Source organism: Wasmannia auropunctata, unplaced genomic scaffold (assembly GCF_000956235.1).
Source record: "Wasmannia auropunctata unplaced genomic scaffold, wasmannia.A_1.0 LD335214.1, whole genome shotgun sequence".
NCBI lineage: Eukaryota > Metazoa > Arthropoda > Insecta > Hymenoptera > Formicidae > Wasmannia > Wasmannia auropunctata.
Genome location: NW_012027676.1, coordinates 141,060 through 166,424, shown reverse-complemented (window position 1 = coordinate 166,424; position 25,365 = coordinate 141,060). Strand labels below are relative to the sequence as shown.

Genomic DNA, 25,365 nt, shown 5'->3' with positions numbered 1-25,365 from the left:
CACAAATAAACGCAGATGCAATCTCCTTCTGCTACAGCATCGAATTCTGAACTGGCCAGGATTATACTGGCCCGAACCAATCGGTATTGTTGGCAGGTAGTCGTTAGATCGAAACTCCACGAAATAATGAAAAATGGCAAAGATAATCGTTAGTAAACGGTTGGTATCGAAAAAAGATCGGAGATAATAGCAGTAACAGTTACATGACGAAATTACGGCGCTCTTCGAATGAGACAGAAAAAGAAGAAGAAAGAAGAAAGAAGAAGAAAGAGAGAGAGAGAGAGAGAGAGAGAGAGAGAGTTTAGATTTACTTCCTGTATAATTTTATTCCCCCGATAAATCGACGATACTACTTTTTTCGCCATTAATCGCGTCTTTTCACAGAGGCGAAATCTCGAAACACACCAATGAGAAACTCGTTACAATATGTGCGTTGCTCGTACATGTGTGTGTGCATCCATCTTCGCGCAATTGCGCAATCATAAGTCGCTGAGAAAGCGCAACGTGCTCTTCGCGCTCTGTTCCCTTACTTCGCACATCTCGTCCGTATATTCGCCCGACACGTTGCACGATTAATTGCCACGGCATGATACTGAAGAGATCTCGCTTTTAATACGCGAAACGCTATTTTCCCGTCGACGCGCGAGTCTTCGTCGATCGCGTTGCCAATGGGTATTTTTCCGACGAATTGTCGCGACAATCGTCAGCAGTCGCGATGTCGCACTGATAAGAGAGCGAAGAGCCAATTTTATCGTTTGCTTTTTATCGAACCTCCGGAGAGACCTTTCGGTTTGGTAAATCAAGCGAGGAAATGTTAAGAATAATGCAAATAAATGAGCAGACCTTTCTAAATGATGACGAAATATCAAGAAATCGCATAATTTCTCGACTAAGCGTCGTTAAAGAGACTTTAAGGAATTTTAATTTAAAAAATTCATTGCGTCACCTTACGCGTTTCTGGACTTGTGCACGCACAATAAAACTGTCCATTTGGAAAAAAAAATATTGGCAGAACATTGACAGATATTAGCGTTAAGTCAATCGATAATCGGCCTTCGACTTAACGGTCGGTCGACAACCAACTCGTGAGCGTACGTTTCGCGATGCCTCAGCTTGCAGCTCGAAGCGGTCGCCCGTAACGAGCGAATAATGACCTGGGTCGCTCTCACGCGTCTGCCTCTCAGCTGTTCACTTCCGCTAGTGAAAGGTGCATGCACTGCAGCCGGGAGCTATGATAAAATGCACTTACGTGCATCCTCGCTGGCGCGCGTCGCTCGGGCCGAATGTGCCAGCGCTTACAAGCGATTGGCAGCGACGGGAAGGCCAGGCTCGGATCGACGCGCCGATCGTTCCGATTTGAATTTTTATTATAAATAACGCACGAGGCCTTATCTCGGATCCTTAAGATCGCGGCATGCAAAACATTATGCAATTGCAGCGAGAGGTCCTAAAAAAAGAGCTTTCGTGAAATCGCATCGAGAGATCCGAGAGAATAATCGCCGATCGACACGCCTGTTTCATCAAAATTCCACGGGGACTCTCAGATTATATAGACATCGACTACTTCGTATCTTTCACTCCTCAAATGCTTCGTTATGCAATTCACACATAGCACATTCATGCATGCATACATACGTATATTGCAGAGTCGTGCATCTACCATCTCGCGCTTCGTATGCATCATACGTACAAATCTAAGCAGATGATTCAACCGATTTTCGAGAGAGAACGAGAGAAACGCGGGAGGGAATTCCTGAATGCGCTTAAGAAAGTTTATTCTCTATCTGTTTAGATCGTAATCGCAATTTTCCTCGATTCGTAATACGCCTTGAAATACGAAATATTTCATCAGAAGAGAGCGCTCTTCCTATTCCTAGAGTTATTAATTCTAGGAAGAGCACTCTCTTCCTAGAATTCTAGAAAATTAGCTGTTCTTCTTTTATTAGGATTATAGTTTTCGATAAAATTTCATTTTTTCCCCTCCCCTTATTAAAATTATTATTTAATCTCACTGCTTTACGAAACGAAATTTTGCGACATCGTTATTGAGCCATCTGAAAATATCTGGAAGCACATAATTTATTTTGCACAAATTAATAAAAGCTATATAAATTAGGACGTTACAAACGTAAGATTTCATAAGAAACCGAGAAATCGAAATCTGTCACTGACCTTGATATCAAATTCAGAAGAGGACACCAATTAGACTATTAGAGAAACGCGCGACACGTGTTACGCAAAGATGAGAATCATTTGCCGATCTTTATATCTCGCAGCCTTGGAGATTGATATCTCTAACTCGAATCTAAAAACAACTATTTTTACTGTATTTATATCTTAAATTGTATTCGTGGAAATTCGCCTGAGAGTACAATTGCTTGTTTAATTAATTGCTTGAATTTTGTTGTATAATGATGCTGATACGCCGAAGTTATTAAAAGTTATTACTCTTAATTTTTGCTTATGTGTCTTTAGAATAAATTTATGTAAATTAACGAGTGGATCTTATGTTAAAGAAATTAAAAACTATATCTAGTTATCTGAAGGTAATTTTTTAATAATTTATTCAAGCTAAAAACTCCAAATTTTGAAAATTTTAATAACTTGGAAATGTTTGAAAAAAATTAGATATATATGTATATATATACATTTTTTGTAAAAATATACAAGACAATGAATTAATTATCAATAATTTTTATTTATTTTATTATTTTGTAATATAGTATATATTTCAATATTAAAATAATTGTATATAATACTAATTCATATTCTACATATATGTATAAGATATTGCTTTACATTTTGAAGAAGACAAATATACATATATATGTATATATATAAAATATATATAGTATACATATAATTATCCATTTAATATATTCCTTTATTATAATAATATATAAATATAATAGTTAAATTATAAGTGTATTAAAAAGTATTCACAAATTTAATTATATTACATGTTTATATTACGTTATTTACGTATTATCTGATTTAAAATTGACATTATTTAGCTATAAATTACTTTTAACACAAAATTACTGGCTTGCATTGCGTAACATTTTTATATTCTTTTCTTTAAGCAACTTTTAAAAACTTACTTTAACATACATATTTTAGTTACACAAGACTTATTTCTGAATGTCGTAGATACGACACTCGGGCTTGGAAGCAAAAACGATTTTCTTAAATGCCATACACGCAACATGAGTATAAAGAGATGAAATCGGGAAGACATCAGCTAAATCTTATCACGTACGATTTTCCGATTTAACAGTTGGAATTTCTAAATCATTTTGCGTAGTGTCGTCTGTCATCAGGTCGTGCAACGTGGGTTTAAGACGGTCGTAAAGCCTTGCGTCACAAGTGGCGCCGATCCAATCGGTTTAGATCCATATTTATAAAGCATACCGGCGCAAACTTTGTTTGTGCAACGTACTGCGTTCGTCGGGTACGATGCGCGCAATTAGAAGAATTCCTTTAATGGAAACACAGATATGCAATCTGTTGGAATGCAATCTGATAGAACCGATTACGTAAGCGCTTAGCTAGTAAATAATTCGTGAAAGATTACAAAAGATATATATGTGCAACGGTTTTACGGAAGCGGTGAAATTGAGAGCAAAATCGATTCGAGCCCCGCATCGATTGCAGTCAATGTGTCGAATAGCGTCACAATCACCTAGTCATCACAGGACCGGATCAGCCTCGATCTCGGCCGCCTCGCTCTCGGTCGCCATTCTTCTCCTCCGCGTGCAATGCGCGAGATTCGGCAGCGGTTTGCTCTTGCACTTCTTCATCCAGCCGTCCCAAGCCTTGAATCCGTCCCGATCGAAGATCTTCTTGCCGCACGCGATGTCGTCCTGTATATCGTCATTCAGGAAGTCCTCGCAGCGCTTATTGCAGAGGCCACCTGCGCGTCCCCTGACGCACCATTTGGCGCTGTTGATCTGAAGGATGCCATGGGAATAGCTGGAGGCTGTCTTTGGACCAGTTAACAGCGCCGTGTTCATCCCACTTTCGCTTTGCATCAGGCAGACCCAGTTGCTGATTAAGGTCTTACTGATTTTAGCCCGCTCCAGCTCCTTTGCGGCGTCGCATTGCGTGAATATCTTCCCCTCCACCGGCGAACGGACGATTACGACCGTCAGGACAAACAGGATCACCCACGATCCCCCCATTCTTCGCCGAGGCTACCTGACAAATATAAAAAAATCGTCTTTGCCGATCACTTGAATCACTAATTGAGCGACTGCTCGGATGAATCGAGCAGCTAACTCGAGAAGAGCCTTAATCCAACAGCTGTTTGATGTTGTTCTTCAAGAATTATTCAGTTGTTGAATAATCCAATCAGGCTTAAGCCTTAATACTTTGTAATCTTGTAGATAGACTTTTAGATTAATGTCTACACCCAGACAACACACACAAATCTAAAATCGGAAGACGTCTTTTAGACGATTCTCACGAATATATTTTTAATATATCTTTTAGACGTCTCTAAAATGTCTTCGACATTTCGACTTTGAACTTTGTGTCATCTGAAGTAGGACATTTAAAACTGACATTTAAAACGATGAATTTATTTTTCACTGTTTCGCATTTAATTCGGCACTGTTCCAACTTTAACAACTTTAATTTCGGAACCGATGTTTGTCGTTATCGCTTGCTTCTGATAAAGAACTACGCTCGAGTGACTACCGACTACTCAAAACATTTTTAATTACCCGCCTCTCCGTTCGAATTTGAGATAAATTAATGATCTCGTGTTTTTTCTTCCGGAGCGTAACGTGGCGTAATAAGGTGTTGACAACGATCGCACTGAGGATCCACGCGGAACTCTGTCTTATAAATGCGCCGCCTGCCGCTAATGCCACAGGCGACCTTGAGCTTGAGCGATATACGCTATTATCTACCGACGCCGTAATGAAACTGCGAACCGATAAGACAGCCTTTTCGTTGTCGCGCGTCGCATCGCGATCTCGGCATTCTTAATGTAGATCTCCCATAGCTTCCACAAGAATTTTATACTTATAAAAGTGACGTTCTCGAGGAGGTCATTAACAGTCTTTAAGACAAACATAATTAGATAAAAACGTCGAAGATGTGTTCCGGTGTTATCGACCTCTTCGAGAAAAACAACGCAGTCTCTCCTTCAGTGAAATTCTCCACATGCGTGCAATTCTTGGGATCTTTAGATCATGAAAACAAATCACGAATAAAGACAGCTCACAAAGATGCTTGTACAATCCATAAAAATTAAAAGTATAAAAAATTTTAATATAAAATCAGATATTTGACATTTTATTTTTTGTTATAACATCAGTTAAATTTCTCAGAGAAAAAGGGAAGAAATGATTTCTAATTTTACATTAATTTAATATTATTAACGCGACATATTGTTTTTACTTTTATTTCAAAGATGCTGTATAATTAACGCCTAGTAGAATACTTTGGAATATTTTGCGCAACGATGTGATAAGAATTATTTTATAATATTTGTTGTCCATCTAAACCACACAGTGTTCATCAGTTCTGAATATTCATGGTGCAATGCACCACATAAGGAAATATCGCGCTTCTCTTCCGCGAAGTAATATTTTGTTATTATCTATTGTCAAACAAATCGTATAAATTATTGCTGCTGCGTTTCTGGCTATTTGTTTTCCTTCCGTTGCGTCAAACTCGAAAGCTCGATAACTTATCACATGTAGCGTGTGTTATTAAATCAATTTATTTTTCAATTCTCATAAACACGGCAGCTATTTTTAATTGAAATTTGACCCGCTTCGCGTTTCTGAGATTACAGGATTTCTCAGAAAATCTGTAATCTAATCTCCTTAGGATAAATCCGATGAACGATTGACTTCTTGTTAATACCAATTACTTTAAATAAATCGATAAGAAAGTTATAATAATGTACTGACGCCAAACAGAGTTAACTGATTTCCAAGATTTCATACATATCCAAAAAAATTTGTTTAGCACTTGTAATTATCAAATATTTTTATATAACAAAGAAAGGCTGCCACTGCGGTAAATTAGCAAAATCATAATCGCGTCAAGATAATCAGTTACATTAATTAAATTTAAATTTTGTATATTTTAATCTGCAAAGATAAAAATACCTTAATAATACTAGGAAATCCGCTCAAAAATGACGTTCTCAAAGAATTTGTATTTAAAGTTAACGTTAGAACACTAATTAAATGTTTTATGACACTTTGACAATATAAAATGAATTGATTATCTATATATGAAGTAAATTAATAAATAAGTAAAAATAACGTCTTAATAACATTTTACATATATTTTGCGTTGTTTAAATAATTAAATGTGTACTTTATTTAAAATAATAACATTCAAGAAAAATTTTGCGAGTAATTTATATACATTTTTTATTTTAGTTTAGAGGAATGACGAGTATTAAAATGATATTATTACTTAACATAAAAATTTTATTTAATAAAGCGTGAGTATTATTCCAATTGTTGCAGACAGAGGCCTTTTTACGTGTAAATATATAAAATGCGAAGCGCACAATCCGACAATTTAGAATCTACGTACGTCTACGTGACGAAATAGTCGTAACAGTGTCTTTACATTTGGCAGTACATGAAATTGTGAAGGAATATTTTAAAGGCACGATAATATCACATTTACTTATAACACTTAAATTTACTACCTAGACTGACGATTTTATAAATGCATGTCATTACGCTCGATTCCTATATATAGAACTGTCGGCGAGTGCATCTGCAAGAGGAAACAATGTTTGTCTGTTTCTAGCCTCAATAAAAGGAAAGATCATTGGGCGATAGAGAATAATATCATCTCATAAACTAAACAACGACAAACCATATATACTTCCTTAACGTAATAAATTTTCATTAATAATCTATTAGCATCCCTGGTGAACATTTTTCATATAATTTTTCAGAATTTCTGTATAAATTTTAAAATTTTTCACAATTTCTATATGTATAATTTGATAACTTTTTAAAAAATTTCTCAAATTTTTTGTAAGTTAGAATATTTTTTGAAATGCAGAAAGCTATTTTCTTTCTAAGATTTTTCATTGTATAATTTCTGGAAAAAAACTTACAAAATCTAAAGTAGTTTAAGATTTTTTTTTAAATCTTCATAAACATAAAATGTGAAAAATTCTTAAAAATATTATGTGTGAGATGAAAATTTTTTCATCAGGGATGCCTGCAGTGACTTTGGTGATCTTTATCGATCGCCAGATCTATCTTTAAAAATCGTAATACCAATGATGTTTCAATTCTTAAAAATTATGTTCTCGATTAAAGCTTCGATATATACATTTCGCCATACAATAAAATATCAGAGTGTATTGATTTGCTTGCGCGACTCACACAATTATACTTCATATTTACACAAAATAGTATGACTAACGAGATACTCTGGCACCGAAAGTGCTTGGATATTTAATTCAATCGATGTTACGTTCGCGTGACTGAAGCGAGTGCGTAACGAGAGAAATATTTTTACACACACAATTTCTAATTCTAAAATTGTATTCGACGGGGCCGATAATTTGGCAGATCCATCGTTAACCAGCAGGATTCGTCCTTCTCTGTCTCCTCTCTTTGGCGAAGCGTAGTATGTTCGGGTTACCGTAAATCATGTTGACCAGAGTCTCGACTCCGGCGTACGTGTCAGCCTTGGATCCCATGCACATGGAGTACTGTAGGCTGGAGAGCTCCCGGCTGCACTCTATCTCGTGATACACGTGCACCAGGTGCCTGTCAGCCGCCCTGAATACGTCGAGTCCCGACCTGACCGCCTTCTCGAAGAACTCCACGTCCTCCTTGCCCCAGCCCTGAATCGAGAGGTCCAGACCGCCCACGGTGCGGTAGTCGCTCTTGTACAGGGAAACAATTCCGAAGCCATACTGCCTCCAGTGTCCGGAGATCTCGTTTATGGTGAACTTGTCCTGCCTCCTGGCGTCGCCGTAAACGACTTTGGGATCGTACTGGCTGAAGACTATCGGAAAGTACATTCTTCGGCCCGGCAGCGTGTTCAGGCGTATCCTGTTCAGCGCCGAGCCCGTGAACACGACGTCCACGTCGATGAACAGCATCAGATCGTCGACCTGCAGCCTCGACGCGGCCAAGTCGAGGGCTCGGGCTCGGGAAAAGTCCCCGGCGACCGGTAGAACCTCTATGCTGGCACTGCGATATTTGTACTTGAGCTGCTCGATCAGATCTATCGTTTTGTTGAAGGTGTTCTCGCTTCTGTGCTGGTAGAGCACGACGAGCAGTGACGTCTTCTCGCCGCTAGTCAAGCAGATATCCTCGTAATTCTGGAGGAACCTTCGAAAAATTTCGTAGCGGCCCGACAGAGGTAGGATAAAGTTGATGATCTTGCTTTGCACCGGATCTTCCGCTCGAGAGTTGAAATTGAGATTCAGGAAACCACCGTGAAGGAAGTTGCGAATAGATTTGTCGTCCGATTCCTGCCGAGGTTGAACTTCGACGCCGTTTACTGTCTCGCGTATCTCTAATCCTGCAAGAACATTTAACGTCTGTTAAATTTAAGCTATAGTGCTTTAATAACGGCTTTACTTTAATAATATTTCAAATATAATTCCATAATTTAGTCACTTGAACATCTGCAGAGGCTGTCTTTAACATTATTATTTTCGGGACAGAAAAAAAATATATATTTCTGAGATATTAAAAAAATCAAGCTAGTTTTCTATGTAATGATACGATTGTAAAACATACCGGTAAAATGCTGATGGAGATAAACGTGTTTTCGGACGGGAAGAGTGACTTTCCTGCCCCGATACTTCCGATAGACCAACAGAAGATCTAATATTGTGTCAGCCCCGTAGGAATTCACCCTTCTGTATCCGTAAAGAGCGGATCGTTCTTCGACTATGCGACCCCGCTGCCTTGAATAGGAATTAATCGAAGCCATGACCTCCCTAGTGATATCCTCCAGGCCCTCTTTGATGTCGCTGTGAATACGTCGCCTGGGATTAGAATCGGTCAAGCTGTATTCCAATTTCAAGAGGAAGTCCCAAGGGATCACTTCATCGCTCGTTGCCGGCTTGAACGAACGGAGACTCGCCGGCACACCTGCACAAACAAAATTTTTTATTCTGCGAATCAATGAATCCGACCGGTTCCCATCGTTAACATCGAGTGTCGAAACTTGATGCTTTTTTAAAAATTCGACGCAAATTCGTGATCCATGACAGCTCAAAAATTCTAAAAAGTTTGAAAATTAAAATATGCACTATTGAAAATCCGTGATTATCAGTGCAATACGTTTAGTATGAAAATCACGTTTTTTGTACCAAGTGTTATAAAAATGATAGAAAATTAATTGGGGGAAGCAAGTAAATGTGATAGTTTCCTCTCTAGAATCTTGGTGTTCCTTGAACCGCAACCTCTATTACAAACTTTATTGGCAGACTATGCCCGCCTCAGTTTTCAGTCGGTTAATTCTAATTTATTGCGTCATGCTCGTGTGTACGAGTTATATATGAGTCAACGCGATAATACGACCATCACGAATTTGAGAAATGTGAAAAATAAAAATATTTGATTAATGACGAGTAATGATAAAAGAAGGCTCTCTTAATCGTTTATATCTGATACAATAGCTTAATACAAAGTGTGTATATCTAGTTCTAATCTCATACTGTATCCATCAATTCATATAGAGTAATCAAGCTGAATTGATATATTTTATTAATAAGAACTAACAACTACTAAAATAAAAATTCTTTAAAATTGTTTAATTGATTTATTTACTTGTTTCTTTTTTTTAATTCTGAAAGTAAAAAATTTGACAATATCAATTCTTGCAGCTTTTGAAGATCAAGAATTTATAAGATTATGAATTTTTGTCAGTATTGAAACTCGCACAGGTCTCTTCAGCTTGTTTATTCCTCATGAGATTAAATCTGCGAGCGGAACGCCGTCGATGAAATGTAACGCGAGAAGCTATGCCATACAGCGCGACGCGATGCAAAGTCATGCATCATGATTCTCCGCGTCTCCGAGATTGCGTATACGATTTCAAATGGATTTACAATCCCTTTGGGATACGACGTGAGACGCGTTGTCCCGATGACACGTCAGTTGCAAGTCACGCATTAAGGCGACAAATAACTGTAGTCGCTCGTGCGTGGGGTATACGCAATAAACGCGGAAGCGTTAATTTAGCAGCAACATACGGTAAAAGTTTTACAACGGAAAAATGGTAGTTTATTATCGTTCTAAAGATACTTTATTATGACACGGGAGGCTGTAGAAAAATTTAAATAGGGGAAACGACGATAATTTATGGACGTGCAGTAAGCGAGAGCGTATAACAATGCGGAATATTCATTAGATAAACAGTCGTTATGCATATGTTTACGAGCCTAGGGAGGGATCGACGAAATACTCTTGTTAGAAAGAACGCGTGCAACGCGTTAGTATAAAAACAAGCGTGCAGTAATTGCTATAATTAGGAGCAGACGCGTTATTTTATAACCCGTAAATCTAAAGGGCAATCTTTAAAATGATTCTCACGACGAGTTACCCTCGTTGACGGAAGATAAATATAACGAGAGCGCACAGTTGTATGCGTGTAGTCTCGTATGGGGCGACGAGTCCCGTATGGGGCGACGCATGCATGGGGTTCGGCTTTTGCCGCCGCGCCGGTTTGCAATGACGGAAGTAAGAAATCATACCCAGTGTGTCCGTGTCGCCGGGATAATCCTCGGAATTAGGATCGACCGGAAAGAGACGCACGCCCTCCGCTATCTCGTGATTCCTCAAGGCTTCCAGGCTCACCCCCAACACCTGGGCCATGGTGTAAACGTCCCTGTGCAAACGGATCCTCTCTTGCTGCAGGTCTTGTATTCGCAGTCCCTGACGTAATCCATGCACAGTATAATTTTTAGCAAGATAATTTGTTAATAGTAGACTATAAATAAACGGATTAGCGCCGAAGCGGCAACGATACGACGTCAAGAAGTAGAGCCAAGAATCTCGCGATTTTCTCCTCGCATCGCTCGCGTTACTTCGCTTGCCAGCATAACGGTTATCAGATTACTTAACAGTTCACGGATAGGCAATGCAGTTCTTTCTGGTGCAGCGATTACCGTAATTATGATACTCGATGCGATATACCTACCCTCATGTAATTGTGCAGCCTGTACATGTGAGGCGGACTTTTCACAGGATGCAAAGTGATGGCACGATGAACCTCCTTCTTCTTAAGATTTCCGGTGAATGCCTGGGCCCCGCTGCTGTTGTGATAAAGAATCGACTGCATCTGTGCGGCAACATCACGAGTGTACTCATGAGCATCGTCAATTTCAAGGGTTTAGCAGCGATAAAGCTATAGTTTATTTCTATCGCACGATACATGCTAATCATTTTAAATAATTTTTCTCTTTTCCCCGCGTCTTTTCCTTTCTTTTTAACAATTTAACAGATATAATGGGACTTCATTCGATAATTATAATCATTAAAACTTCATTCTTAAAAAAAAATTAAAGCGAATTGTTGTAATTGTATTTCAATTTGCTCATAATCCATTGCGTATTTTGCTGATAAATAAATTAATCTACGAACTAAATATATAACTAAGAAAATTCAATTAATAATCCAATTAATAGTGATAATTAAATAACACAAATAATTAATGAATAATTAAAGTAGCAGACGAAGTCTTTTGTATTGAAACATACTCATATTCGTACTCGCGTCTCTCCTGTACCTACTCGGTTTTCACGCGCCTCGCTTGCGGCCGAAACTAATTTAAGAACGACGAATTATCCGATTGGAACGCGCTCGCGCTCGATCAACGCGACAATGGTATCTGCCGATTCCGCGCGAGCCCGGTATATTAATCCGTCCCGAATGTCGGAATGTGCACGCGCGAGCGGTGCGCATTCGTCAAACGTGCAATTAGCACGCGGGCAGAGAGAAGCGGAGTTAAAGTACGAACTTCCTGCCTATAACCTGCGCGCACTGCGGCCTATAATAATTACCATTAAGAACGTTCTATTCGGAGCGCAACGCCTGCAGTACCGAAACGCCAAACTCGCGGCACGGGTGTTAATCATAATGCTGGGTGTGGTGGTATCGTGTTTCGCAGAATTACATCGGCGTTGCTTGACGGTCGACGACGGGCGTCTCGAAAAGTCGCTCGCGTGACTCGCTCTGGCAGTTATGTAAAGAAATCAATTTCGCTCTTTGGATTCCATAAAATGTTGCGCTTTTTCGAAAAGCGCCTTCCGATTCGAAAGACTCGTCGAAAGAAGGTGGAATAATCATTTAAAAAAATGCGATTATTAAGTATGAGAATTAAAATTGACAGTATTGAGAATTAAATTGACACTTTATATAATTTCATCATACAAATTTCATTTTGACGTTTGGATCCTTTCAAGGTTTCTGTGGAATAACACGTTCGAATCGTAATTCTCCTTTCTACTTCATTAAACTATTCCACGAAATAACAGAGCGATGTACTAACCCCATTTAGATTAGATAAACTCTGTTTTCTTTCCCCAGCACCGTTAAAGACCGCTAATCTCGCGGGATTAAAGCGCAATATCGCAGCGCCAATTATTGATCGCTCTGACGGCCGCGTAGCAGACGCGGCGTCAAAAGATGCCGTAACAAAGGCCTGACCCACTGCCGTAAATTCCTTATTGACAATGAGTCTCGTGCACGCTTCGATCAATCTGCAATCGCGGCACGCATTGTACGCGCGCACGCTGCATTTGAACGGCCGCAGTCGCGGCGAATACCGTTGCGCGGGTGTTGCATCGGGACGGAATTGTTAAGTGTTTCGACCTTACGTCGAGTGTCAAGACGAGAACGGATGGCCTAGCCAGTGGGTCAGCAGGCTACGATTTGTCCGGGCCTAACGAGTGACATCCTCATCCGTGCACTTTACCTTTCGTCCGCGGCGGCGATATGAACGTGCATCGCACGCACCCACGCAAGTGCATCGCGGCCGTGATAGCGAGATGTTACCGTCGCGCTTCCACCTTTCCGGATGAATAATGGACGATTATTAGCGAATGAAACGCGTTATTAAACGCGTTTACTCATGCGGGCTCCGCTAAATTTATCGTCGCCGCTTTCAATGACGTCTCTGCTGCGATTATTGTTGACACGTCTGCTTTGAGAAGGACGTGCATAATTTTTAAATGAAGTTTTATCTAACAATAAGATGAAAATTTTCGTCCCTCCTTCGAAATTTACTCTCGCGATTAAATTGTTTAATTTGTATAAGGATAATAAACGTTATTTCGCAAAATAAACATGCAGCTTTATCACACTATCAGTTACAGAATTTTTACTTTTTATTTTTATCAATTAGAAACTTATTTTATGTTTACATGCGTATTATAAATTTTCTCTTAAAAATCAAATTTGCGATACTCGATTAAATTTTGTGATTCTTGTCGAGCAGATTTTTTTGTTTTATTACAAAATTCCGCGTAGCCTTTTATTCGAATCCTCTTTGGAATTCGCGCATCAATTCTACTTTATCGCGACGTGCACTTGGAAGCACTTCGTATATGGACAAATTGTTACTTAAGCGGTACAGTCTAATATATGGCCGCGAGTAACTAACGAAGAAGAATGGCCCGATCTGGCCACTGGGTTAGCAGGACCACAATTCACTTTTACTCAACAACATCCTCATCTGTATGTTATACCTTCCGACCTAATCCGCTGCGAACGTGTCCGGTATGCACATACATGAATGCAGATGCGCGCGATTCATGTATTTAAATCGACGATGACGTGCGGGCGTACGCCCATTTATGTGAGCATCACGCCCTGATTCCCCGATCAAGTTACGCATAATTTAATTTGGGATTTAACCGGTTTAAAGGAAATTAACCCTTTAACATTCTGAGACGACGATATGCTCTGTATGGAAATAGCTCATTGTCAATTATTATCGATAATTGCGAGGGAAATATTCGGGACGTTTTTAAATTATAAGATCTTAAAGTTTCCAACTCACATAAGGACCTTTCTTATAGTGGTGTAGAAAAATGAATTCAATGTTCTAAAAATGTACTGAAATAAAAAAAAACCACTAAAAAATAAAAGTGATTTTTCATTCTATCATCTTTTTTACATCCTCAGGCTGGAAACTTTTAGATTTTACTACGTAATTCAATTGCGAGCGATTGTTGCATGTTTATATATAAAGAAAAAATAAAAATTATATCACGTGTATAAGGCATCCTTAAAAAATTTATTTAGCTCTCCAACATTTTTGAGCAAAAGATGATATTTTGAGATCAGAGCGTAACTGTTGCAATGCACAATTTGCACGTTGGCTTGCAGCCGCCCGATCGTTGCGAGTTGAGAAGCGCACGAGTGGAAGTGTGTGCAACGTCGGATAAACCGGCGCGGCGTCTAATCTTCCTTGTGTATGTGTTAATCAACAAATCGTTTCGTGTCGCGTACATACGTTTCTGCGAGTGCACACGGTGGAGTCTGAGAGGAAGATATTGTTGAACGACCAGAATAGGTCTAGTATCACGTGAGTGGCAATGAAACCAGCTAAGTGGTCGCGTAGTTTGTACAAGAAAAACAAAAGAAGACCTTTTGTAACGGAAACTCTCGATACAATAATAGAATTGTTGGATGGATTGGTTGGAAATGGAAAACGTTGAAGAAACGTTTAACATTACAATTAGCTTGGATGCTTTAAATCGGATGTCGCATTGACCAAGTTTCCTTGAAGTTATGTCATCGCGTTTCAAAACCTGAGGAAAGTGATTTTGAAGAGTAGGTATGTATGCGACCAAGGTGGAATAATGTTTTGGCAATCAGCGAGATAGCATCTGGCATGTATTTTTGTCGACTCACGATAAGATAAAATGTTTTGGTTACCTATCTACTACGACGTACTTGCTCTCAATGATAAAACGAACGAATCGATGGCGAAGTTCAAGCATTCTTCGTAGAGAAGAAATTAATCAATTTTACAAATAAATCCTCCGAACATTCTCCTCGTTTCTATTTTATTATTATTATTATTTATTATAATTCATTAACAAATAAAAATTATTCTTGATTCGAAAAGAATTATCTTCAAGCTATACTTAGTTATATTTTTAGAAAATCGAGAATACATCGAGGAAAAAGAAGAAGGTATTTCATAATCTTTAAAAATATTTTTAAGAATATTTTCTGACAAAAATAAATTTTTCACCTTAGGAAAATTTCTTAATTTTATTGCAAATAACGATTCTCTTGTAATAAATATGATCTCACACTATAGAGTATAGTATAATGTCATTCTGTTAATATTATGATCGAAAAGGAATTACCTCGTAGCTCCAAGTGCAGGGGATCCCAGCGTACTTTTTCACGCATCTTCCCAGCTCGACGTCCTCGTGAGTGGTGTACAAATGGCGTAGGCAGTATTTGATATGCGGCACGATCCTCCTCAGCGTCTCCCTGGACAGCACCACTCCCGGGCCACCCATGCAGAAGTTCTCGTCGTACTCCAACGACAGCAGCCCGAACTCCTCCGAGTTCCCTCTGCCGGCCTGTCCGATGTACATCGCCCTTCTGGAATCGACGGACCTCAGCAGCGTCTCCAGCCGGTCCGTCCTCACGTACACGTCGTCGTCCGCCCGCAAGAACCACTCGAAGCGATCACCAAAGTTGCTCCACATGTACTGCAGCATCATAAAGGACTTCTTTTGCGGCGGATAGGTGTCGTCCACTCGCGGTAGCGGCACCAGGGGCAGATCCGGACAGTTCTCGGGAACCGTCGAGGACTCGGACGAGAAGAAGACTATCTTGCCGGGCAGCTCCTTGCCCCACGTCTCGTAGACGGCTTTGGCTCGCGTGTCCAAGTACTTTTGAGCCGTCATCACGCCCACAAACACCAGATTCGAAGTCGAGCTGTTGATTCGCTCGTCGTCCCTCAGCCACGGCATGTTTCGCGCCGACGTTTTCGGCGTCGACCGTAATGCGGGTATGGAGGTCCAAATGGCGACCTGTTGCTGCTGATTGAAGACGATCAGCCGGTAGCTGAGGATCAGAAAACCCAGGATCAGGCCCACGAAGAGGCCCAGAAAGGCGCTGCCCACTCCACGCCGTTTACGCATCACTGGGTGATACGTCACCTCTCCCATTTGCACTCTTTAGGGGTCCCTGGGTCTTCGGTCGGGTTCATCCTCGTCATGGTGCCCGCTATCGTCGACTCAGGTATAGTAATTAGTCTCGTCAGAGGATACCCTTCCAATCCCATCGCTCTGTCCGTTATTAGAACGAAGAGATTTTCTTTATAACGTAAAACATTTCATTCTGTGGATGGAAATAATTTCACGTTATTTAGGCTTCCTTTAAATAAAATTTTATTTTTTCAAGATTTTTTATGTTCTGTTTAGCCTATTTCTATTTCTGTTATTATTCTTTCTCTAGAAATGTATATTTTTCATTATTGTATGTGTTACTATTCTAATTATTTTGTTAATATATTTGTTTTATTTTAATAAATGCTGTTAATGGATATAATAATTTATTAAAATTTCATATAATATATTAGTTATTTGTTTGCTGTTATTTATTATTATGTCATATTTTGTTGTAATTTGAGAAGTGCTGTTATAATATTACGTATATTGTCAATAACGCTGCAAACTTTGTATCTTAAAATAACACTTTCTAAGAATTTTTTCGTAAAAGACAGGTTTCTAGCAGAAATAACGATATCCTGTCTAGGCAAAAACATATTTGAGGTCTTAAACGAATTCTACGAGCGTGGGACCTTGATTTATGTCCTAACTTATTCACTAAAACAAACTTTGACTGTGTTTGATCTCCGTTTCACTTTGCGAAGTTGCCTTTTAGCCGATTAGTCATTCCTTTTTTACACAAGATCCTCAAATTTCGTTATCCTTCATGCATTAGTATTGAGCAGTAACTCCAATTATTAGATAAATATAAAGACAGGCTTACAAGCGAAAACTTACGTCAAACTTTTCCTTCGAAGTGCTAAAGATGGCCATGTCGCATCGCGGCCTTGGAACGACGGAAAATATCCGGTGGGAATGCGAGCGCGTTTGATAATCTGAAACCAAAGAAAATTATAAACGATCGAGACGAGTTGTCGAATTAACAATCACGAGGAAATCGAATCTAATATGTACAACTCTGCGTCGGCTTTGAAAAATGAGGTCGTACGCGTGCTAGGCGCTGGCGACTCAAATCGACGACGTCAGCAATTAATAGACATTTTTCACCGTCAAGCGTTGCTTACGATGCGTGAACACTTAATTATAATGTCGAATAATCGCGAGGTTAACGCGCGTGCAGTGCGTCGATTTGTATCGGCCTGGGCCTTAATGGCGCAAGTCAATTATAGTAATTACGATAAGATTCTATTCTTTTTTCCAGTTAGGTATTTTTACATGCTACTTTTATTTGTACCTAAACTGTATTTTACCGTATCTCGCTCTTACGGTTATAAGTATTGCGTAATTTACGGTTATCCGGCCGGTATCTTTCCGGTTGGAAGGAGCCCCGGGTTCTTTTAATAAGTTGTGGCAATTATTCGCGGGTCGACGGGCATTGTGTGACAGCCTTAAGAAAAATCTTTCTGCATGATCGGTATTTAATGCCCGTTCGTGCGACCTGCGATTAACGGAAATGGGAACAAAGCCGGCTCTGTGCATATCTCTAGAAAGTCGTGAAATGTACGAGCGGACGACCTGTCCAGAAATGAGAACCCGGCGCCGTTACAACGTCTCCTTCTACAGCGAGAATTAACTTGCGCCGCGCTGCGCCGCGCCGGTTCTGTTATTTTGACGATCGCGCCCAGAAGTACAAATCCGTTTCGCGCGAGTATTTTATACATTATTTGTAATTAAAGATTTGCATTTATGCATTTATAATTATTTATAATTAACAATTGGCAGCAGCATTGATGCGCTCGAACGACGTTTTTACTTCGCTGTCATTCTTCTATCCATATTATTAAACCAAACCAAATCTTCGCGGTCAAATGTTTGCTGGGAAAATATGTAAAAAAAATGTTTTCTCAGCAAGCAACTGTGCGCGACGAACGAAGTTCTAGCGAAAGTTTCAGTCAGGAAACGTTTGCCAGAACTTTTCTTGACTGAAAGACGAAGTTCCGAGCGAAGTTCTCGCAGACGGAACGAAATTCGACCGTTTTAAAAGGGATTCCTCGTGCGTTTCTTGTGCGCCCTTTCTAAATCGCATCCACGTCGTTATGTCTAATTTATATCCTGCCAAATCGGCGTAGACAAAGGCTCGAAACCCTTGACGAAACCGGTTTCCAGCCGGCTAACATATGCCAAGTGCGTATCGACAGAAAAACAATTTTGAGTATAACGAGGCACTTTTGCGTCGAATCTTTGCATATAATCCATCGAGTCGCAAAGGTTGCATGCAAATTCATCGATTTTTCTCGTATAATACACGCGTCGTCCGTGGAAGAATAAACGTTTTCCTTCTTCTTGAAGAATAATCGCTGACGAGGATTAACATAATTTTGCAATTCGGCGCGTAACATTTAATAACGGCGATTCTTTCGCGCCGGCGCGACAGGTTTCCTGCAGGTAATATCTCGAATATTCCGAGGGTCGATTCTCAAAAGATAATGCAATCGGAGTGGATAATTGAACTTGTGTAATAATACGCGCTTTACTAATTCATTATTTATAGGATCGCCGGCGATCGTTATCGCCGCGGGTAGGCATCTAAGCAAATTCTCGCACGCCCGCTTCCGTTCACACGTAATCACGTGGGATCGTTAGAGACGCGTAACTTCCCTTAAAAATTCTTTCATAGGTCAGTTAACTTACACAATGCGGCGTTATCACAATGCGACGGACGGCGGTGAGCTCGCCTCGATCCGATATCAGATTGCTTCTCGCACAGTTATTAAATTACCCGCGGATTACATTAATCACCCTTCCAATTACGTCTCTCGTTAAAGCATATCGCACGTCAACACAGCACCTATATATCTTTTTTATTGGACGCGGCGTGCATATTTTTCATTTAGTCTGCACTTATAACAAGTCACGCTGTATCTTCAAATTTACGTCAGTTGTCTGATTACGAAATATATTGAAGAATTGTCGAATTATATGAGCCACGTATTTTCCAAAGAGATGCAAAAATTGTACCCGAAACGTCGCCTATACCGCACACGGAATCGCCAACCGCGATACCGCGAAGACACGAAGACAGGAACGGCCGTGAATCTCGGAACTGCTCGAGAAACTTAGAAAGGCAACGCGCAGATGTGCAACCGTGTATCGATTACAGTTACTCTTTCCGCGGGTCTTTCGCTATCACGCGTGCGAAAAGAAGTAAAGAAGAAAACTCGTCGTCTCGCGTCAGACGCTTTGAGAGAGCTGTCTCGCAGTCGAAGCTTTTCGCGACTTCCGTCGACTCGTCGCGTCCACGAGATTGGAGCACCGCGATAGTCGACCGGCGCGGCGGTAGAGATAATCGCGATTACACGCACAACTCCTCGAATCCACGAAATCCCGGTGTTCGTCCCGTTAAAGGATACGCTCCGGAATGACGTGCACGAATGAGCGTGCGCGTAAGAGAGGCGGGAGAACCGGTTTAAGCCGAAAGTCGGTGCTGCGCCGCGACGCGCTGGATGCCGCTAGATTGCCGTGGCGTTCGCAGCGTCCGCGTGGCTCGGTCTAGCCGATTAATACCGGAGGAATCGATGAAATGCCGCGCGCTTTAGGTCAAGGTGGACTTAAAATGAAAAAAAGTTAAAGGCATGTACGATGCGTCGCAAAAACAGTGGAGATGAAAGACGTACTGATGATTGTCGGAAAATTTTGTGACTTTGTACAACGACTGTTCTGAAATTCATTCGTGGATCATATTGGGAAGCAAATATATTGATTAGTTTTTATAATTAATATTTATAATGTTCAATCGCGAAAAGGTCAAGGGAGATGCACTTCTATATAAATTGTGAAAAATTAAGATAAGGAATTTCGTGGACCGTGTGCTGCCCAATAATTTTTTTTATCACTCTGTGTGTCTATCTACGTTTATTAAAACAGATTAGTTTTCAATTTCAGTGAAAACATGTTTTTATAGAAAATCAGATTTCTACGCGCTTTAATTTATATAGACTGATAAAGTGCTTCTATATGTAAAATTACATATATAAGATTTATGTTGTAATTTTGATAATTTATTTCAGAGAGAAACTTAAAAAAAAATACATGTGTGCAACGTTTATATATACATATATAAACTTCGAAGAAAATTAAATTGTCGTCACTCGAAAAATATTCATGCAGAAAATAGAACTAGTTCATATGTCAGACGATTTTATGTATATCGGAAGATCGTATTCTCCAGCCACGTGGAGTTCTTAAAAGTGCGCGAGAAAGTCTCCTAATAAAACGATCGGGTGTCTGGAAATGCATTATGGTTGGTCGGTCGCGGAAACGTCGGTTTACATTATAGCGACGTGACGAGTGCGTGTCGCCGAGATCAAGCTACTGCCGCCGTTGCTTTCGTGAGCGGAGGAGAGGAAGCTTTCTCGACGTGGGGACATGTCGCTCTCGCTAATTGTTCCTATAGACGGCGAGACATGCGGAATCGACGTCGGCTGACCGCTAACGATCACGGCTACGGCCAGATCGCCGCGGTCGTGACTCGAATCGAGGGGACGAGATGCGGGAGAGAGAAAGAGAGAGACCGTTCGATCGACCGGTAAGCTGGGGACGACCGTAGAGGAGTCATCGACTCTCTCGCGACCACGGCGAATCGCCTCGCCGTTCGTCAGACAGCCCTCTTTCATGGTCTAGTAAACCCCCGTGGGAACACCGAAGACTTACCCCGAATTTGAAGTTATCGTGAGCGCGCACGTGAGCCTACAAGTTGATTCCCTCGAGTGCGCCTCCGTTCCGGACGTCATTGATCGATATTTTATCACGGGCGTGTTTTTCCATATCAGTGACTCAAGTACTGATACGTGAGTTCCGCCGTTCTCTGGCTCCGATACTTCATACTACTTTAAGTGCGTCTGACGGAGCGACGATGAAAAAGACGATGATTTTCCGAGTTTTCTTGCATGAGAAACTTCTAATTTACAACTTAATCAAACGTTTGTTTTCACGTTCTTGTTACTCGTTGTTGCGAGCCGGGATACGTCGAGCCCGACGCCTGCGGGAACAAGAACCACTATCGTGAGAAGGTGGTGCAGTGCACTAACCCTGCGGTTCATTGCGATCGACATGCCCGCAATCGCCGGTTGAATGAGCCGCATCAGCAAACTGGCGATTGGACAACACGAGCGGGGAGATGACTGTATCATCGGAAGTTCGAGTTATAAAAATTATGAAAACCATGCAGAATATACATTTTTATGCTTTATATCATAAACGTGCAATTCCGTTCTTTTGAAAAGTATACAATAAACTTCTCTTTTTTTTTTAGTTTAATTCAACTTATCACAAAAAGCATTCTCGAAATCTTAGTTGTTGGCATTATTAAGTATAAAAAAAAAGAAAAATCTTATCCAAAGATACGTGAGAGAAAAAATATATCTTCTTTTCCCCTCACGGAGAACAGCAAGTTCTGAAATAGTTCGATTACTTGGAATTGAGTGTCTACGCGTGTGAGCGCGAATATTTAATATTCTGCAAAGCAAAGTTGAAAGGGATACGTTGATTATTGATATTACTAAGACAAATAAAATCATTTTATGCCGACAGGGCACGGTAAATCTGCACGTGACTGGCGTTAATTGATTTAAAGCGCGGGCACGCAACTTTCCGCGGAAAGGAACAATTTTTTTTCCTCGATTTCTTCGAAGCAGGGAAAAAAAAGATCGAGATATCGTTTTATTGTACCGTTCAATTATTGTCAATCGTCACCTCTCCGCATTTCCGCGAAATACGCGTGCGATCAGAGACAAAAATAAATCCTTCCTCTAAGAAAAGAAACTTACTCTCCAACGCTCGGTCAACCGTTCTTTCGTCAATGCCACACCAGCCACATACGCGGCCGTTTCCGTCCGCACACGTGGTGCACTTCTCGCCTTTCACAATGAAAAAATGCCACGTATTGTGCCGCACCACCCTCCCGGCGGCCATAAACTTCCACAGGCCATGCAGTTAAAGCCACACTTAAAGACGAAACGCTACGGGCCGCGAGTTTCGAGGGAACCTCCTCCGCCAGACGGGACACAGACAGCTTATTGTTGATCATTAATTCGATACCGACTCATCGATCACGACTATTTTAAGCAACTCGTTAAATGCCAAAGCGGAGCCGCCGCTTCCTGAGAGAAGAAATAAAAAAAAAAATCACCGTCTTGCAGAAAAAAAAATGAATCTCCATGGAATACTTGCTCCAGATTTCAATTTTAACGTTCGATAAAATAACGGGGCGGCACTTTTTCCGACCGGTTTTCTCTCAACCACATTTTTTCAAGGCAATCCACTCTTTACGTCGAAACGCGCGAAAGAAACCACCGATAGTTTGAAAAGAAGGGCCAACAAAGGGCCAACAAAGGATCTCTGTTCGATCGAAAGAGAAACCAATCTCTCTCACTTTTTTTTTTAATTGTTGGATTTTCACTGGCGTCACTGTGTTGCTTGTTAAACGCGACGCGATCGAGCAGTCGTCGGCTGCGGAAAGGCTTACCGAGATGCGAGGGATAAAGAGTAGCACCCTTCATCCACGCCGGAAATGCAATCCGATTAAAAACCGGCGTCGGAGGCAAGTGACGACGACGGCGGCGGCGGCGGCGGCGGCAGCCACTTTAACGTATCGGGCTGTGGCGTGTGTTGCGAGCAGGATGCCACCGCCGCGACTGAGAGGGACCGGAGTCGGCGGTCACCGCAAAGGCGAACCGGCGAACGGAGCGCAGCCGGCACGCACGACCGGCACCGAGCCGGGAGAGCCGAGACACGGCCGGATCCTCAAACCCGGCCGCGGCATGCCAAGAACTCTTCGACGACCGGCAGCATCCGCCCACTCCTCAGGAGTCATCTTTGGATCACCATCTAACCCTCGCTGCTTTGATTGTCCCTGACCTTCCGCGGAGGCCGAATCTCCACTCGATTTCTCTTCCGGTTGCGACATTTCGAATGTCGCGGATTATATTCTGGATCGGACGGATCTCATCCCGCGTGATCTCTTTAAAGGCGCGCTTAGAGGTATTTTTTCATGTTGATGCTGAACGCTTGTATTCGTCAATTTGGATCATGTGATCTGTTTTAACGCTAAAAATGAATGTCTAGCGTCAGCATGAAGAGGTACCTTGTTTAGCACCTAGTTTACACAAGTGCGATTCTTCGAAATCTCACTCTCGTACTTTCGGCGCCCTCGAATTCTTCGCGCAAGATGTCACAAATTAAAATCTAAAATTTCTTCTTTGACTAAAAAATAAAGAGGAGAAATGTCATTTTTCATTAACTCTTTAACCTCGATCTCTGGTATTTCAGTAAGCATGTTAAAATGCCGTTAAAGCATTTCGAATTGAAAGAGACGAATAACGTTCCGTCACTTATTCGCGTCAGCTTAATGTAAAAGAGCCTATTATTCAGTATGGTTTAGAGCTGAAAGAGAACTTGCCTTAACATTTCGCCAATAAAAATTGACCCTTTCCTCAAGGATCAACACATATTTATACATACATTTACTTTCTGTCTAATATTCAAAATTGAACAATTGCGTTTAATTTTGCCCAACGCTCGCAAATTCAAAAAAATCAACAACATCAATAAGCTTCATTAAATCCTGTCAAATGGAAAAAATGTTTTTTTTTAATTCAAATCTGTGCAATAAACGTGTAGCTTTGAAAAGGTAAATGGGACAAACTGTGACAAATACGGGACATCTGCGACTGATAACAAATACAAATAAGACTTCTTCGGAACTGTGCAGATTGCAGGCAAACAGTCGTAGGCCTGTTTCGGAAACGCCGTTTTATCTGCCATCGAATTATTATCTGAAATCCTGCTTGGATCGCAAGACTGAGAATCGCTGGCGGCAAGCGCCGACACACGCAGTGGCGATCGAAAATTATGCGTAATGACAGGTTTGCAAAACTGTCGAGCAGTCATCGTACCCATCGCGACACGCATGATGAGTCACTTTCGTTAATCGTACGCGCATTCCGTTTTTCGAATGACACAGCGCGTTCGCGGGTTGATTGGATCATTAGAGTGAGCCATTAGCCCTCCCCCCTCCCTCCTCCCTCCTGTGCAACTCCCCGCGCGGAGATAAGCGACCGCGGAATATTTAAATAAATATTCAATTACACTCGATCATCGTTCGTCTATGAACCGTCGTGTAATCTTCCATCAATGGTGGTCTATCGATTCATCCCATGTCGATTGCATCTGAATCTTCAATGAACCAGAAAAGTGGCGAATTGTTAGATCGGTTAAACGTGCCTAAGTGATTCCGATCCCGATCTCTTCCGCGTTTGATACTCGATACCGAAGCAGATAACAGTGCTTTTGTAATGCAATTTCTCTCAGTCGAGTATAACAATCCATTTTCTTGATCGATTGAATATTAGCGATTTTAATCGCTCTATCTGTCTATGATTTATCAATTATTTAATCAATATTATCAATATTATGTTTGTTTAAAATATCAATTACACGCTTGAGCTTTAAAATTAATTGATATTTAATTGAAATTGCTTGACATGTATAACTAAACAACAAAGTACTTTGTTTTATTAAGTAAGGATTTGATCGTTGCAGTTTCGGTTTTCGGCAGCCTTCGCCTGCGGAAGCGCGTTCGCCAATTTTTTCGTGATCCTCGTGTGTATATATTAGCAGATATTTGAGTAGAGCAAATCGTGCGCCAAACTCATCTCCGCAACGGGAGATTACGCTCAACTTTGCATCGCACACATGTGCGTGACATTATTGCGAGTGCTCGCATCGTTAAACGCGTCCACCCATGTAGTAAGAACGGTAGAAGCCGCCGTTACAACCGCAATGGCTGCGTGTCTGTAAAGCAGGAACTTCCGTCGAAATAGAGGCGAATTGAACTACCTTTACGCTTCGTGAATTTCGCATTATCTCTCATTCGCCTCGATCCTTGATAGACCGGAATGATCGAATTAAGACACGAAGGAACGACGTGTAGGCGTGCATCACGCGTGAAAAAACGACGTCAGATTATTATCTGGATCCGTGTATACGGAAATTCTGCTGATCGAGTCGATAATGATCTGGGCAAATAATCTTGTAATTGACAATTGGAGAAAAGAAGAGCAAGGGTGTGGTAGAAAATGGAAATCGGATCTTTGAAAAGTTTTTGGAAATCTTTTCCCTAAAAATTTTCGATAATTCTGTCACAT

General features: G+C 40.8%; 2 protein-coding genes across 7 annotated transcripts; both read right to left on the bottom strand.

Annotated features, from left to right (window-relative positions):
• Nucleotides 1–3,163: 3,163 nt before the first annotated feature.
• LOC105457467 (lysozyme c-1-like) lies at nt 3,164–4,857 on the bottom strand. The gene is made up of 2 exons (XM_011702147.1): nt 4,725–4,857; nt 3,164–4,197 (listed from the first exon to the last, which is right to left on the bottom strand). Exon 2 carries the CDS (start codon nt 4,179–4,181, stop codon nt 3,690–3,692), a length of 492 nt encoding a protein of 163 aa, XP_011700449.1. The 5' UTR covers nt 4,182–4,197; nt 4,725–4,857; the 3' UTR covers nt 3,164–3,689.
• Nucleotides 4,858–6,437: 1,580 nt separating this feature from the next.
• Nucleotides 6,438–22,850, bottom strand: LOC105457466 (chondroitin sulfate synthase 1). 6 transcript variants are annotated; one of them, XM_011702141.1, is made up of 8 exons: nt 21,988–22,850; nt 20,873–21,342; nt 17,000–17,097; nt 15,344–16,331; nt 11,161–11,301; nt 10,715–10,895; nt 8,751–9,107; nt 6,438–8,529 (listed from the first exon to the last, which is right to left on the bottom strand). In XM_011702141.1, the coding sequence occupies exons 4-8, from the start codon at nt 16,157–16,159 to the stop codon at nt 7,574–7,576; spliced, it is 2,451 nt and encodes an 816-aa protein (XP_011700443.1). In that variant the 5' UTR covers nt 16,160–16,331; nt 17,000–17,097; nt 20,873–21,342; nt 21,988–22,850; the 3' UTR covers nt 6,438–7,573. The 6 variants fall into 6 exon arrangements, with proteins under 6 accessions (XP_011700443.1, XP_011700444.1, XP_011700446.1 ...); XM_011702142.1 differs by having other exon boundaries at nt 20,873–21,200; XM_011702144.1 differs by having other exon boundaries at nt 22,686–22,850.
• Nucleotides 22,851–25,365: the final 2,515 nt, after the last annotated feature.